Source organism: Mobula hypostoma, chromosome 8, assembly GCF_963921235.1.
Source record: "Mobula hypostoma chromosome 8, sMobHyp1.1, whole genome shotgun sequence".
NCBI lineage: Eukaryota > Metazoa > Chordata > Chondrichthyes > Myliobatiformes > Myliobatidae > Mobula > Mobula hypostoma.
The window spans coordinates 101827667-101843157 of NC_086104.1; the positions used below are offsets into that span (position 1 = coordinate 101827667).

Sequence of the window (15491 nt, forward strand, 5' to 3'; positions counted from 1 at the left end):
CCCGTGTTCAATTCCACCGTCAGCAACCCGTGTTCAATTCCACCGTCAGCAAACCGTGTTCAATTCCACCGTCAGCAACCCGTGTTCAATTCCACCCCAGCAAACCGTGTTCAATTCCAACGTCAGCAACCCGTGTTCAATTCCACCGTCAGCAAAATGTGTTCAATTCCACTCCAGCAACCCGTGTTCAATTCCACTCCAGCAACCCGTGTTCAATTCCATCCCTGCAACCTGTGTTCAATTCCATCCCTGCAACCCGTGTTCAATTCCACCGTCAGCAACCCATGTTCAATTCTACCTTTAGTAGCCAGTGTTCAATTTCACCCCAACAGCCCATCCCAGCCACGAGTGTTTAATTCCACTGTCAGCAAACCATGGTCAATTCAACTCCAGCAAACTGTTTTCAATTCCACCCCAGCAACTAGTGTTTAATTTCACTGTCAGCAAAAGTGTTCAATTCCTCCCAACAACCCGTGTTCAATTCCACCCCAGCAACCTGTGTTCAATTCCACCCCAGCAACCCCTGTTCAATTCCATCCCTGCAACCCGTGTTCAATTCCACCCCAGCAACCTGTGTTCAATTTCATCCCTGCAACCCATGTTCAATTCCAACGTCAGCAACCCGTGTTCAATTCCACTCCAGCAAACCGTGTTCAATTCCACCCCAGCAAACCGTGTTCAATTCCACTCCAGCAAACCGTGTTCAATTCCACCCCAGCAAACCGTGTTCAATTCCACCCCAGCAACCCGTGTTCAATTCCACCCCAGCAAACCGTGTTCAATTCCACCCCAGCAAACCGTGTTCAATTCCACCCCAGCAACCCGTGTTCAATTCCACCCCAGCAACCTGTGTTCAATTCCAACATCAGCAAAACGTGTTCAATTCCACTCCAGCAAACCGTGTTCAATTCCATCCCTGCAACCCGTGTTCAATTCCAACGTCAGCAACCCGTGTTCAATTCCAATGTCAGCAAACCGTGTTCAATTCCACTCCAGCAACCCGTGTTCAATTCCATCCCTGCAACCCGTGTTCAATTCCACCATCAGCAACCGGTGTTCAATTCCAATGTCAGCAAACCGTGTTCAATTCCACTCCAGCAAACCGTGTTCAATTCCACCCCAGCAACCCCTGTTCAATTCCATCCCTGCAACCCGTGTTCAATTCCACCCCAGCAACCTGTGTTCAATTTCATCCCTGCAACCCGTGTTCAATTCCACCCCAGCAAACCGTGCTCAATTCCACCCCAGCAACCCGTGTTCAATTCCAACATCAGCAAAACGTGTTCAATTCCACTCCAGCAAACCGTGTTCAATTCCATCCCTGCAACCCGTGTTCAATTCCAATGTCAGCAACCCGTGTTCAATTCCAATGTCAGCAAACCGTGTTCGATTCCACTCCAGCAACCCGTGTTCAATTCCACCGTCAGCAACCCGTGTTCAATTCCAACGTCAGCAACCCGTGTTCAATTCCACCGTCAGCAACCCGTGTTCAATTCCAACGTCAGCAAACCGTGTTCAATTTCACCGTCAGCAACCCGTGTTCAATTCCACTGTCAGCAATCTGAGTTCATTTCCACCGTCAGCAAAATGTGTTCAATTCCACTCCAGCAACCCGTGTTCAATTCCATCCCTGCAACCCGTGTTCAATTCCATCCCTGCAACCCGTGTTCAATTCCAACGTCAGCAACCTGTGTTCAATTCCACCGTCAGCAAACCCGTGTTCAATTCCAACCTCAGCAAACTGTGTTCAGTTCCACCCCAGCAAACCATGTTGAATTCCATTGTCAGCAAACCCTGTTCAATTCCACCATCAGCAGCTCAGACACTAGACACTAGAATACTACAGCACAGTACAGTCCCTTCGGCTCTCGATGTCGTGCCAACCTCTACATTCCTTAAAAAAAACGTACTAAACCCACACTACCCCGTAACCCTCTATTTTTCTTTCATCCATCTTAAATGCCCCTAATGTTTTAGCCTCCACCACCATCCCTGACAAGTCATTCCAGGCACTTACAACCCTCTGTGTAAAAAACTTACCCCTGTCTCCCCTAAACTTCCCTCCCTTAACTTTGTACATATGCCCTCTGGTGTTTTCTATTCATGCTCTGGGAAACAGGTGCTGTCTATCCACCCTAACTATGTCTCTCATAATCTTGTAGACCTCTATCAGGTCCCCTCTCATCCTTCTATGCTCCAAAGAGAAAAGTCCCAGCTCTGCTAACCTTGCCTCATAAGACTTCTTTTCCAATACAGGCAACATCCTGGTATATCTCCTCTGCACCCTCTCCATAGCTTCTGCATCCTTCCTATAATGAGGTGACCAGAACTGAACACAATACTCTAAGTGTGGTTTCACCAGAGATTTGTAGAGTTACAACATGACCTCTCTACTTTTGAACTCAATCCCCCTATCAATGAAGCCTAGCATCTCATAGGCCTTCTTAACTATCCTATCAACCTGTGCAGCGACCTTGAGGGATATATGGATTTGAACCCCAAGGTCCCTCTGTTCATCCACACTCTTAAGTAAGCGACCATTAACCCAGTACTCAGCCTTCTGGTTTGTCTTTCCAAAATGCATCACCTCACATTTATCTGGATTGAATTCCATCTGCCACATTTCTGCCCAACTCTGCATCCTGTCTATATCCTCTTGTAATCTTCAACAACCTACAGCTCCATCCACAACTCCTCCAATCTTCGTGTCATCCACAAACTACCTCACCCATCCTTCCGCCTCTTCATCCAGTTCATTTATAAAATTCACAAAGAGTAGGGGTCCCAGGACAAATCCTTGCGGCACTCCACTAGTCACCGACCTCTAGGCAGAATACTTTCCTTCCACTACTATCCTCTGCTTTTTTCCTTTAAGTCAATTTTTTATTCAAACAGCCGAAGTCATGCCTCATGACTTTCTGGATGAGTCTCTCCTGGGGGACCTTGTCAAATGCCTTGCTAAAATCCATGTAGACCACATCTACCACCCTACCCACATCAATTTCTTTTTTTACTTCTTCAAAAAACTCAGTTAGGCTCTGAGGCACAACCTTCCCTTCACAAAGCCATGTTGACTATCCTTGAGTAGACTGTACTTCTCCAAGTGCTCGTAGATCCTATTCTTTAGAATCCTTTCCAATAGAATGCAGACCACCGATGTAAGACTCACCGGTCTATAGTTCCCAGGATTCTCCCTATTACCATTCTTAAACAAGGGAATTACATTTGCCATTCTCCAATCCTCCAGCACCTCCCCTGCAGCCAAAGAGGATTCAAAGATCATAGCTACTGCTCCAGCGATCTCTTTTCTCACTTCCCGCAGCAACCTGGGGTATATCACGTCCGGCCCTGGGGACTTATCAATCTCGATGTTTTTAAGAAGATCCAACACTTCTTCTTCCTTAATCTCCACACTGTCCAGCACACAGGTCTGTTCTATTTTAAACTCACCCTGATCAAGGTCCTTTTCACTTGTGAATACTGAAGCAAAGTATTCATTTAGAACCTCCCCAACCTCCTCCGCCTCCAGGCACATGTTGCCTTCTTTATCCTTTAGCGGCCCCACCTTCATTCTTGTCATCCTTCTGTTCTTCACATACACACAGAATGCCTTGGGGTTCTCCTTAATCCTACATGCCAAGGCCTTCTCATGTCCCCTTCGAGCTCTCCTAAGTCCTTTCTTAAGCTCCTTCCTGGCTATCCTATATTTCTCATGAGCCCCTCCTGCTTCCTGCTTCTTATATCTAACACATGCTTCCTTATTCCTCTTGACAAGTTGCCTCACATGTTTCTTCAGCCACGGTTCCCTTTTCCTACCATTTTTTCCTTGTCTCAGTGGGACAAACCTATCCTGAACCCAGCACAAGTGGTCCCTAAACTTCCTCCACATTACTTGTGTGCTTTCACCCTTGAACATCTGTTTCTAATTTACTCTCGCTAGTTCCTGCCTCATCCCTTCATAGTTGCCCTTCCCCAGTTAAGCACTTTCCCATTTTGTCTGTTTTTATCCTTTTCCATAGCTATGCTGAAGCTAAGGGAGCTGTGGTCACTCTCACCAAAATGCTCCCCCACCAAGAGGTTCTGCCACCTGACCAGGTTCATTTCCCAGAACTAGACCCAGTATGGCCTCTCCTCTCGTCCGCCAGTCCACATACTGTGTCAGGAATCCTTCTAGAACACACCTGACAAATTCAGCCCCATCTATCCCCCTTGCAGTCAGAAGGTGCCAGTCAATATGAGGGAAATTGAAATCACCCATAACTACAACCCTGTATTTCCTGCACCATTCTAAAATCTGCCTGCTTATCTGCTTCTCAGTGTCCTGAGGGCTATTTGGGTGCCTATAGACTACTCCCAGCACAGTGATTGATCCCTTCCTATTTCTGACTTCCACCCACACCGACTCAGTGGACACTCCCTCTACAGCGCCTTCCCTTTCTATAGCCATGATATTATCCCTGACCAGTAATGCTACTCCCCCCCACCTTTTCTACCTCCCATCCTATTCTTTTTAAAACACCTAAACCACGGTACCTGCATCAGGGCCAATCCTGCCCTTTCTCCAGCCAAGTTTCAGTAACGGCCCAACATCATAGTTTCATGTACTGATCCATGCTCTAAGTTCATCCCCTTTATTCCTAATTCAATTATTCAGTTCCTGTATTCCATTCTGCCCCAAGAATCTGTGTTCAATTTCACCATCAGCAAACTCTGTTCAATTGAAATCCAGCCAACCCGTGTTCAATTCCACCGTCAATAACCCGTGTTCAATTTCACCGTCAGCAACCCGTGTTCAATTCCACCATCAGCAAATCCGTGTTCAATTCCACCGTCAGCAACCCGTGTTCAATTCTGTCAGCAACCCGTGTTCAATTCCACCGTCAGCAAACCCGTGTTCAATTCCACCGTCAGCAACCCGTGTTCAATTCTGTCAGCAACCCGTGTTCAATTCCACCGTCAGCAAACCCGTGTTCAATTCCACCGTCAGCAACCCATGTTCAATTCCACCGTCAGCAAACCCGTGTTCAATTCCACCGTCAGCAACCCGTGTTCAATTCCACCGTCAGCAACCCGTGTTCAATTCCACCCTCAGCAAACCCGTGTTCAATTCCACCCTCAGCAACCTGTGTTCAATTCTGTAAGCAACCTGTGTTCAATTCCACTGTCAGCAACCCATGTTCAATTCCACCGGCAGCAAACCCGTGTTCAATTTCACCGTCAGCAACCCATGTTCAATTCTGTCAGCAAACCCATGTTCAATTCCACTGTCAGCAAACCCGTGTTCAATTCCACCGTCAGCAACCCGTGTTCAATTCCACCGTCAACAACCCGTGTTCAATTCCACCGTCAACAACCCGTGTTCAATTTCACCGTCAACAACCCGTGTTCAATTCCACCGGCAGCAAACCCGTGTTCAATTCCACCGTCAGCAACCCGTGTTCAATTCTGTCAGCAAACCCATGTTCAATTCCACTGTCAGCAACCCGTGTTCAATTCCACCGTCAACAACCCGTGTTCAATTTCACCGTCAACAACCCGTGTTCAATTCCACCGTCAGCAACCCGTGTTCAATTCCACCACTGTGTAAGAAGTTATTGGGTTCTCCTGTGACTGCCTTGGTCTTGTCCGGGTGCACCAATTCCCCCCACATTCTCCAGATGCACGGATTAGACGATCAGTTGATCACATGCGTGTAATTGGGTGGGGTAGGCCCAGTGGCTGAAGGACCTGGTACCCATGTGTAACTCAAATCAGGGCAGACGCATACCTCCCTCATTCACAAGGACGGAAGTTTGTTTATGGGCTCTTCCATAGCAGCATTCAGTTCGTCAGTAATTTTCAGAAGGTAACTAGTTGATAAGGAGGTGTTTGCTGGAATGGGAGGTGGGATTAATGTAAGGACTCAGAGGGGGCCACAAGTGAGGCACAAGCTGCAATCGGAGGTAGTCGATTTGGATAAGTACAGGGAGGGCTATGGTCCAGATAGGACAATGCAGAATAACAGTTGGGCATGGACTAGATGGGCTGAAGGGCTTGTTTCTGAGCTGTAGTGCTCTATGATTCTATAACTCTTTCAATAAGCGGTGACAAGGATCAGAAGCAGGAGGGTCTCCCCCTGCACTGTCTGAAAGCAGCGTGGGCTTGCCACAGCCTTTGCTGATTATTTCCATGGCCAAATCTCCGAAGGCTTTGGAAATTCTCCTCAAATCGAGATACAGCAGCGAGCAGGCTGCTGTCACCGGGTTTCTCGCCATGGCTCAGAAGAGGAGCGGATGTGGGAGTGGTGAGCAGACAGCCATGATCCACAGGGAGCAACGAGATAAAACCTTGAATTACATGACCCTTGCTGGCCTTGGCATATCCCAAAACACTTCAGCAGCCCGTAAGTTACTACAGGTAGACTCCGTGGGCAATTGGTGCACAGCAAACTCCCATGAAGGTTAATAACGTGCGGGCTGTTGTATGGATGTCAGCTGAGGGGTAAGTTCTTGCCAGCGAATCAAGGAGAAGTCTTTAATTCATTTGAAGCTCCACCCCTGTAATAATTAAAGACACGTTCAGGTAGCTTATCTTTCTGCCAGGCTCCTGGGAATGGATCCACTGAGAACCAAAACTATTCGCAGACTGCAATTACATCTGTTACAAATCTGATTTTAAAAGTCATTATTCACCCTTTGCAGTGGTTTTCTCTGCAGCCTGGAAGCTGGCTGTGCGTGCATGACAATGCTTCTCCACCATGCCTTCCAGTTCCAGGCTGCCCAGCTCCAAGGAGCTCAGACGGACACAATCACTGTCTGCCCATTGAGCAGAGAACTGGGCAGGGGAAGGTGTGGAGCAAACCTTGGGCTGGGGTTAAAGTGGGTGGGTCTGGTCATTTGTCAGTGACTGTGGTCGCTGAAAAGAACTGGCATTTCAGCCCAATTTGCTTTGGTTGCTGCTCCTGCTGATGGGACAAGACAGTAGCACAATGTCATAGCATCACCAGTAGCCCACGTTGAATTGCCCCCACTGTCTGTCAGGAACATGTACGCTTCCCCCATGGCCACGTGGGTTTCCTCTGCGTGCTCGGGTTTCCTCCCACATGCCAAAGACGTGCGGGTTAGTAGGTCAGATGGTCACATGAGTGTAATTGAGCAGCCGGACTCATTGGAAAGGCCTGTTACCATGCTGTTTCTCTAAATAAATTAAAATAAAAACAGCGTCACGCTCCCCTTCTGTCCTCCCTCGGTTCACCTGGTTTCATCTAAAATCTGTCTCTAGTGCAGTCTGGGTGGAGAGGCTCCTCCTGAATTCATACTGAGAACATGGTCCAAACGCAGGTCAACGGGACTGACTTAAGAAAGTCAATATGGTCAGCACAGGCAAGTAGGGCTGAAGGGCCTGGTTTCGTGTGGTACAACCCTATGACCCTGTGAACTGAGAACAGTGCTCTTGCTGTTTCTTTAACACAGATTGTCCCAAGGGTCAAAGTTCACATAAATACTGAGAAGTATTTAGCAGAAACATATATTCTGGAGAGAGATTACTTCCCGTCTGCAAACTCAGTGCTTCCTCCTGAATTTAAGCAAATTTTGTGCTTTCATTTTAAGAATCAGACCTGTGCAAATCACCAGCTGGGCACTTAGCGACATGCCAGCTGCTCGCACTGCCCAGTGTAGTGGGTCTTTCAGGCCCAGGGCGAACCCAGCTCACCTGGCATGTACACTTCGTACAGCTGTCCACCGTCCACTCCTCATTGTTGTCGAAGAGCCGCCCGCTGTGCCAACATTGCCCTGGGCGCACCTTCTTCAGCGACTCCTCCAGGATGTCCCGGATTATCACGTTTTCTTCTGTCTGCAAAAAAAAACATTGGCCAGGGCAGCAAGGTTACTGCTTCATCTGTCTTTTACATCCAGACACTGAGAAACATGTCCCGCTTTACATACTTGCCCCTTTCAAGCTCCCCTTGTAACCATACCCAGGAATACAGCCAAACGGAACAGCGTTCTTCTGAGGCCAAGGTACAAAACACAATACCAACAGGCACACACAGCACAAGTCACACATAACACGTATAATTACAATAGCCTGAAAGCAGAGTCACAAATACTAATCTAGCGCAAGTCTCTGAGTGTCATGGCCTGAAGATTGATTGTGCATGGGATGTTGTGCACACAGTGAGATATGTTTTCTGTGTACCTGCATTTACCTGTGTACACAGTGTGAAGTATATTCCCATGTTCCTCTGTATGCATAATGTGAGGTACATTCCTGTGTAGCCATGTTCAGCTAGACAGACAGTGTGAGCTATACAGTTTTCTGTGCATCTATGTTTGCCCATATACACAGTGTGAAGTATATTCTCTTGTTTCCCTTTATACCTAATATGTGGTACATTTCTCTCCAGTTGTGTTCCCTTGTGCACATACTATGAAGTATATTCCTATTTTCCCTTGTACAGACAGTGTGAGTTATATTCTCCATATACACAGGATGAGTTATATCCCTTGGTTTCCCCATATATACCGTCCGAAGTATGTTCCTGTGTACCTGTGTTCTCATGTACACAGTGTGAAGTGTATTCCTGTGTACCTGTGTTTTTCCATATCCACAATGTGGCGTATTTCCCTGTGTGTTCCCCATGTACACAGGGCGAGGTGTGTGCTTGTGTTCCCCTGTATACATGATGTGATATGCATTGTATTTAATAAAAGGCTGCTTCTGTGTACCTACCACTTTAACTAGTCCGTCAGCCAGAGTGCTCACAAGAACCCTTAGTCCATTAAGCTCTTTAAACATGTTTCCAATGTCAGAGCAGGAGTGGTCACAGAAATCCACCACTTTGTTGGTTTTCTGGCCAATGAACTCATTTTTCATAGCCGGGCTGACCGCTGTGAACTCGTGGCTTTCGTGACTGCTCATGGCCTCGGCTGTGAAAGAACAAAAGGTAAAATTTGAAGTGTTGTACTAAGCGGGTGGGCAGGTCAGGACTGTCAAGATTTCAAAACAGCTGCCCGTCAAGTGAAATGCTAATTCCACTTACTGGAGATGCAAAAACATCAAAGCACTGAATCAACAAAACATTGTCCCTTTATCATGAGGAATGGGCTTTGACAGTCTTGCTAGTGATCCAAATCATTCTCGCTTCAGAAGCTGTACGTGGGGGAGCCAGTTCCAGAATCCCCATGCAGCCAAAATAATCACTGCTGAGGACTGGAGAGGGTGACGGTGACAGAAAATCGATAGCAAACCATGGCCCAGATATGAAGTCTGCTGCCTTTGCCGGTGACCGGAATCCAACACACATCATCCTTTCAGCGCCCCGGCCCACTGACTAAAGATTACCACTGACCTGTACTGCAGCTGAGCTTCCCCTCAGAGGGTGGGGAACGAGCACCGTCGCAGAATTTTGCTGAAATTTTTTTTTGGAGTGGGAAAGGCATGCTGATTTGCAGGTACGATTGAAATGCAGAGGTCTTAGACTCCCCATTCCTACACTATCCTGCTAGCAAATGTATAGTCTATGGAAAATAAAACTCAGAACAAGATTGCAGTACCAGAGGGACATCAAAGACTGCAGTGTATCTTGCTTCATGGAAATATGGCTCAACTCCCGAATTTTGGACACAGCACTGCAGCCAGTTAATAGAAACATAGAAACATAGAAATCTACAGCACATTACAGGCCCTTCAGCCCACAATGTTGTGCCGACCATGTAACCTACTCTAGAAGCTGCCCAGAATTTCCCTACCGCATAGTGCTCTATTTTTCTAAGGTCCATGTACCTATCTAAGAGGGTCTTAAAAGACCCCATTGTATCTGCATCATCTCTTCGCTGATGGTGCATTCCATGCACCCACCACTCTCTGTGTGAAAAACTTACCTCTGACATCCCCCTTGTATCTACTTCCAAGCACTTTAAAACTATGTCCCCTTGTGGTAGCCATTTCATCCCTGAGAAAAAGCCTCTGGCTATCCATACGATCAATGCGTCTCATTATTTTATACACCTCTATCAGGTCACCTCTCATCCTCTGTCGCTCCAAGGAGAAAAGGCCAAGTTCACTCAACTTATTCTCATAAGGCATGCTCCCCAATCCAGGCAACATCCTTGTAAATCTCCCCTGCACTCTCTCTATAGTATCCACATCCTTCCTGTAGTGAAGTGATCAGAACTGAACACAGTACTCCAAGTGGGGTCTAACTAAGGTCTTATAGAGCTATAACATTACCTCATGGCTCTTGAACTCAATCTCATAGTTGATGAAGGCCAACACACCATATGCCTTCTTATCACTGTTAACCTACGCAGCAGCTTTGAGTGTCCTATGGATATTGACCCCAAGATCTTGCTGGTCCTCCACACTGCTAAGAGTCTTACCATTAATATTATATTCTGTCTTCAAATTTGACCTACAAAATGAACAACTTCTCACTTATCTGGGTTGAACTCCACCTGCCACTTTTCAGCCCAGTTCTGCATCCTATTGATGTCACATTGTAACCTTTAACAATCTTCCAGACTATCCATAACACCCCCAACTTTTGTGTCATCAGCAAACTTACTAACCCACCCTTCTACTTCCTCATCCAGGTCATTTATAAAAATCACAAAGAGGAGGGATCTCAGAACAGATCCCTGCAGAACACGACTGGTCACCATTCTCCATGCAGAGCACAAACCATCTACACCACCATTTACCTTCTGTGGGCAAGCCAATTCTGGAGGATCCCATGCCTCATTACTTTCTGAATGAGCCTCACATGGGGAACCTTATCAAATGCCTTACTGCAATCATTAATGGCTTTCCATTTTCTGCAAAGACAGGTCAATTGAGTCTTTTAAAAATAGAGAAGGAGATGTATGCTTCATGATGAACTCACTGTGGTGCACAGACATGACTGTTCTGTCCCAGTTCTGCTCACCCGACCTGGGACATTTAACGGTCAAGCACCATTCATTTTTATCGGCCAAGGGAGTGTTCCACTGTCATTCTGGTAGCCGTGTACATTCTGCCTCAGGCCAACGTCGGGCAATCACTGGAGGAGCTGAGCACTGTGATCAGCAATTGTGAAACAGCACACCCTGACGCCTTCACTATCCTTGCGGGGGATTTCAAAATCAGGCCGGCTTGAAGAAGTCTCTGAACAACTACTACCAATATATTACTTGTGGAACAAGAGGAGCCAACACACTTGACCACCATTGTACAACCATGTAGAATACTTTGCCTTCCATCCCACGGACATACTTTGCAAAGACCAGTCACCCCTGGTTATGCTCCTACTCCCAGGACATAGGCAGAGACTAAAGATGACAGCACCATCTGTCACCTGGTGAGGACCAAGGAAGAAGGGCTCAATAGAGGTATAAGAGTGCTTACGGGACTGCTTTGTCAGTGGACTATTCAGGGATTCTGAATCATGTTTATTATCACTGGCACATGTCGTGAAATTTGGATCTTTGGATCTGAATGAATATGCCACAGTTGTTACTAAATTCATCAAGGCCTGTGTTGGATGAACATACCAGACATACCCAAACCAAAGCTGTGGATGAACCCAGAGAATCTTAGTCTGCCAAGGGCTGTATCCATGGCATTCAAGACCGGTGATTCAGAACTACACAAGACTTCCAGATACAATCTACCGAATGCTATTTTAAGAGTGATAAAACAATTCCTATTGAAGTTAGAGATGGAATTGGATGCATGTCAACTCTGGCAGGCGAAAGGCTGCAATGCTTCACTCCCAGATGAGCTCAATGGTTTTTATACAGGCTTTAAAAGGGTAAATAAAACTCTCCCTATGTGAATCCCTGCCGTATCTGATCCTGTGATCTCTGTCTCGGAGGCCGACATCAGAACATCTTTAATGAGGTTGAACCATCACAAGACATCGGGCCCTGAAGGTAGACATGGTAAAAACCTGTTCCAACTAACTGTTCAAGGACATCTTCAATCTCTCACTACTGCAGTCGGAGGCTCACACCTACTTCAGAAGAGCGACAATCATACCAGTGCCCAAGAGCAGCAGGGTGAGATGCCTCAACGACTGTTGCCCAGTTGCACTTACATCTACAGTGATAAAGTGCTTTGAGTGGCATGGCCAGAATCAACTCCTGCCTATGCAAGGACCTGGACCCTCTGCAATTTGCCCACTGCAACAACAGATCTACGGTGGATTCAATCTCACCAGCTCTTCACTTGAGCTTGGATCACCTGGACAATAACAACATCTACATCAGACTGCTGTTTACTGATCACAACCTTCAACACAATCATTCCCTCAGTCCTAATCAACAAGTTCCGAACCCTGGGCCTCTGTACCTCCTTTTGCAACTAGATCCTTGACTTCCTCATCAGGAGACCGCAGTCTGCGCAGATCAGAAATAACATCTCCTCCTCGATGACAATCAGCACTGGTGCACCTCAAGGACGCGTGCTTAGCCCACTGCTCTACTCTCTCCACACCCACAACTGTGTGGCTAGGCACAGCTCAAATTCTAGCTATAAATTTGATGATGACACAATTACTGCTGGCAGAATTTCAGATGGTGACAAGGAGGCGTACAGGAGCAAGGTAGATCAGCTGGTTGAGTGGTGTTGCAACAGCAGCCTTGCACTCAACCAGTAAGACCAACGAATTGATTTTGGACTTCAGAAAGGGGCAGCCAAGAGAACACATACTCGTCCTCATTGAGGGATCAGAAATGCAAAAGGGTGAGCGCTTCAAGTTCCTGGGCGTGAACACCTCTGAAGATCTATCCTGGGCCCAATATATTGATGCAATTACAAAGAAGGTACAACTGCGGCTATATTTCATTAGCAGTTTGAGGAAATTTGGTATGTAACCAAAAGCTCTTGCAAATTTCTACTGATGTTCTCTGGAGAGCATTCTGACTGGTTGCATCACCGTCTGGTATGGAGGGGCCACTGTACAGGATTGGAAAAAGCTGCAGAAAGCTGTAAGTTCTGCCAGCTCAATCATGGGCATGCGCCTCCCCAGCACTGAGGACTTCTTCAAAGGACGATGCCTCAAAAAGGTGGCATCTATTATTCAGGACCCACATCACCCAGGGAATGCCCTCTTCTCATTGCTACCATCAGGGAGGAGGTACAGGAGCTTGAAGACACACACTCTACATTTCAGGGACAGCTTCTTCCCCTCCACCATCAGATTTCTGAATGGACCATGAACCCATGTACACTACCTATTTCCTTTTCCTTTTTTTGTTCTCTTTTTACACTACTTATTTAATTTTACATATATTTCTTATTGTAATTTATAGTTTTTTTTAATAATATCTTGTGCCACAGCACAACTTATTTTACGACACATGCCAGTGATACTAAACCTGATGCTGATACTCTCCAAGTGTCTTTGCCAACAACGCGGGTTCTAACACTACAGGCATCTTCTCCCCACATCAAGGTCTAGTATCGCAGTTCAATTGGGCAAGGATGAAAGAAGCTGCAGAGAGTAGTGGGCTCTGTCATCATTGTGGGATCTTGCTGTGCACAGATTTCCTATATCACAGCAGTGCAGAAATAGCAGAACCATTCTTTCACTGGCTGGATATCCTGAGGTTGTAGAAGAAGAAGAAGAAGATGAAGAATAGCCCTTAACTCGGCAGTGGAGTTATCGGGGCACCGTCATGACGGTGTTTCCGTAGCAAGCTATTCTTGTTCTTACGAGGCGAGTTGCTAGCTCGACGCTCAACCTGACTTGGAGTCGAACTTGGGAACCTTTGCTCCGGAGTCCGGCGCTGATATTATTGTGCCACCAAGCAGGACTGAGGCTGTAGAAAGTTCTCCTAAATGGATGCTTTGTTCCTTTTCCATTTTAAGCATGGAACATAGACCTTTACAGCACAATGCAGGCCCTTTGGGCCAATTTTTTTTACCCTACTCTAAGATCAATTTAACCCTTCCAGCCCTGCATTTTTTATTCATCCATTTACTGATCTAAGAGTTTCTTAAACTTCCCCAAAGTATATCTGCCTGTATCACAGATCCTGCCAGTGCATTTTACACACCCACCAGTCTCTGTGTAATAAACATAGCTCTGATATCTCCTCTATACTTTCCTCCAAGCATCTCAAAATGATGTCTCCTCATATTAGTCATTTCCACACTGGGAAAAAGCCTCTGGTTATCCACTTGATTTACAACGTGTATCTCTCTTATCATCTTGTATACCACTACCACGTCACCTCTTATTCCCCTTCACTCCAAGAGAAAAGCCGAGTTTTCTCAACCTCTCCTCAAAAGACATGCTCTTTAATTGTAGTAAATCTTCTCTACCCCTCTCTGCAACTTCCACGCTCTTTCTATAATGAGATGATTAGAACTGAACACAATATTCCAAGTGTGGTCTAACCAGAGTTTTATAGAGCTGCAACATTACCTCGTGTCTCTTGAACCCAATTCTCTGACTGATGAAGGCCAGCACATGATGAGCCTTCAATTAACTGGTAACTTTTGTGAGAGATGATACATCCTTTCATTTAACAGTGGACCTGGTAATTTGTTTTGATTGCCATGGAAAATCATACGGTTAGCGGCACATGTACGTTCTCCCCATGACCACATGGGTTTCCTCTGGGCACTCTGGTTTCCTCCCACAGTCCAATGACATACTGATTAGATGGTTAATTGGTCACATAGGTATCATTGGACAGTATGGGCTCATTGGGCCAGAATGGCCTCCTACTGAGCTGTATCTCTGAACAAAAATAATAAAATTGAACAAGCTAAATGGGAAAAAAATCAGGTACTGAGCATTAGTGCTTCATCATGCCTTAGTTATATTAGTTATTAAACCAATTTTGGGCCCCTTATTTAGGCAAAAGCTATGTTGGCATTGGAGAGGGTCCAGACGAAGTCCACGAGAGTTATCCCAGTAATGGAAGGGTTAATCTATGAGGAGTGTTTGATAGTTCTGGGCCTGTAATCACTGGAGTTTAGAAGAATGAGGAGGGATCTAATTGAAACCTATCAAATATTGAAAAGCCTAAATATAGTGGATGTGGAGACTCAGAATAGAAGAACAGAGATGAGCAGATTTTTCTTTTGATCCACATGGTGGCGAACCCATGGAATTCATTGCCACAGAAGGCTGTAGAGGCCAAGTTATTGGGCTTATTTAAAGTAGGGGAATAACTTCTTGATTAGTAAGGGCTTCAAGTGCTATGGGTAGGAGAGTGGGATTGAGTAGGAATAATAAATCAGCCATGATTGAATGGTAGAGCAAACTTGATGAGCTGAATGGTCTCATTCTGCTCCTACGTCTTATTGTCTTATGGTACTATACCCACTTGAGCTAGTTACTCATTGAGTAGACAGCTTTAAGGGAGTTCAAAGGAATAGAACATAGAACAGAACAGGAACTAGCCCTTCAACCATGATGTCTGTACCCACCAAGATGCCAATATGAACTGCACATCTGCCTACATGGTCTAAATCCCTCAATATGGACTGCACTCCTGTCTACATGGTCTATATCCCTC

The 15491-nt window shown here is 46.1% G+C and overlaps 1 protein-coding gene across 2 annotated transcripts in view; it reads right to left on the bottom strand.

Annotated features, from left to right (window-relative positions):
- Window positions 1–15491, bottom strand: part of LOC134350793 (thrombospondin-2-like) — a 132845-nt gene that overhangs the window by 83258 nt on the left and 34096 nt on the right. For both annotated transcript variants that reach the window (XM_063056487.1, XM_063056488.1), the window contains exons 5-6: window positions 8713–8909; window positions 7693–7833 (exon numbers count right to left, since the gene is read on the bottom strand). In XM_063056487.1, coding sequence (XP_062912557.1) covers window positions 7693–7833; window positions 8713–8909 — 338 coding nt within the window. The remainder of the gene's footprint in view (window positions 1–7692; window positions 7834–8712; window positions 8910–15491) is intronic.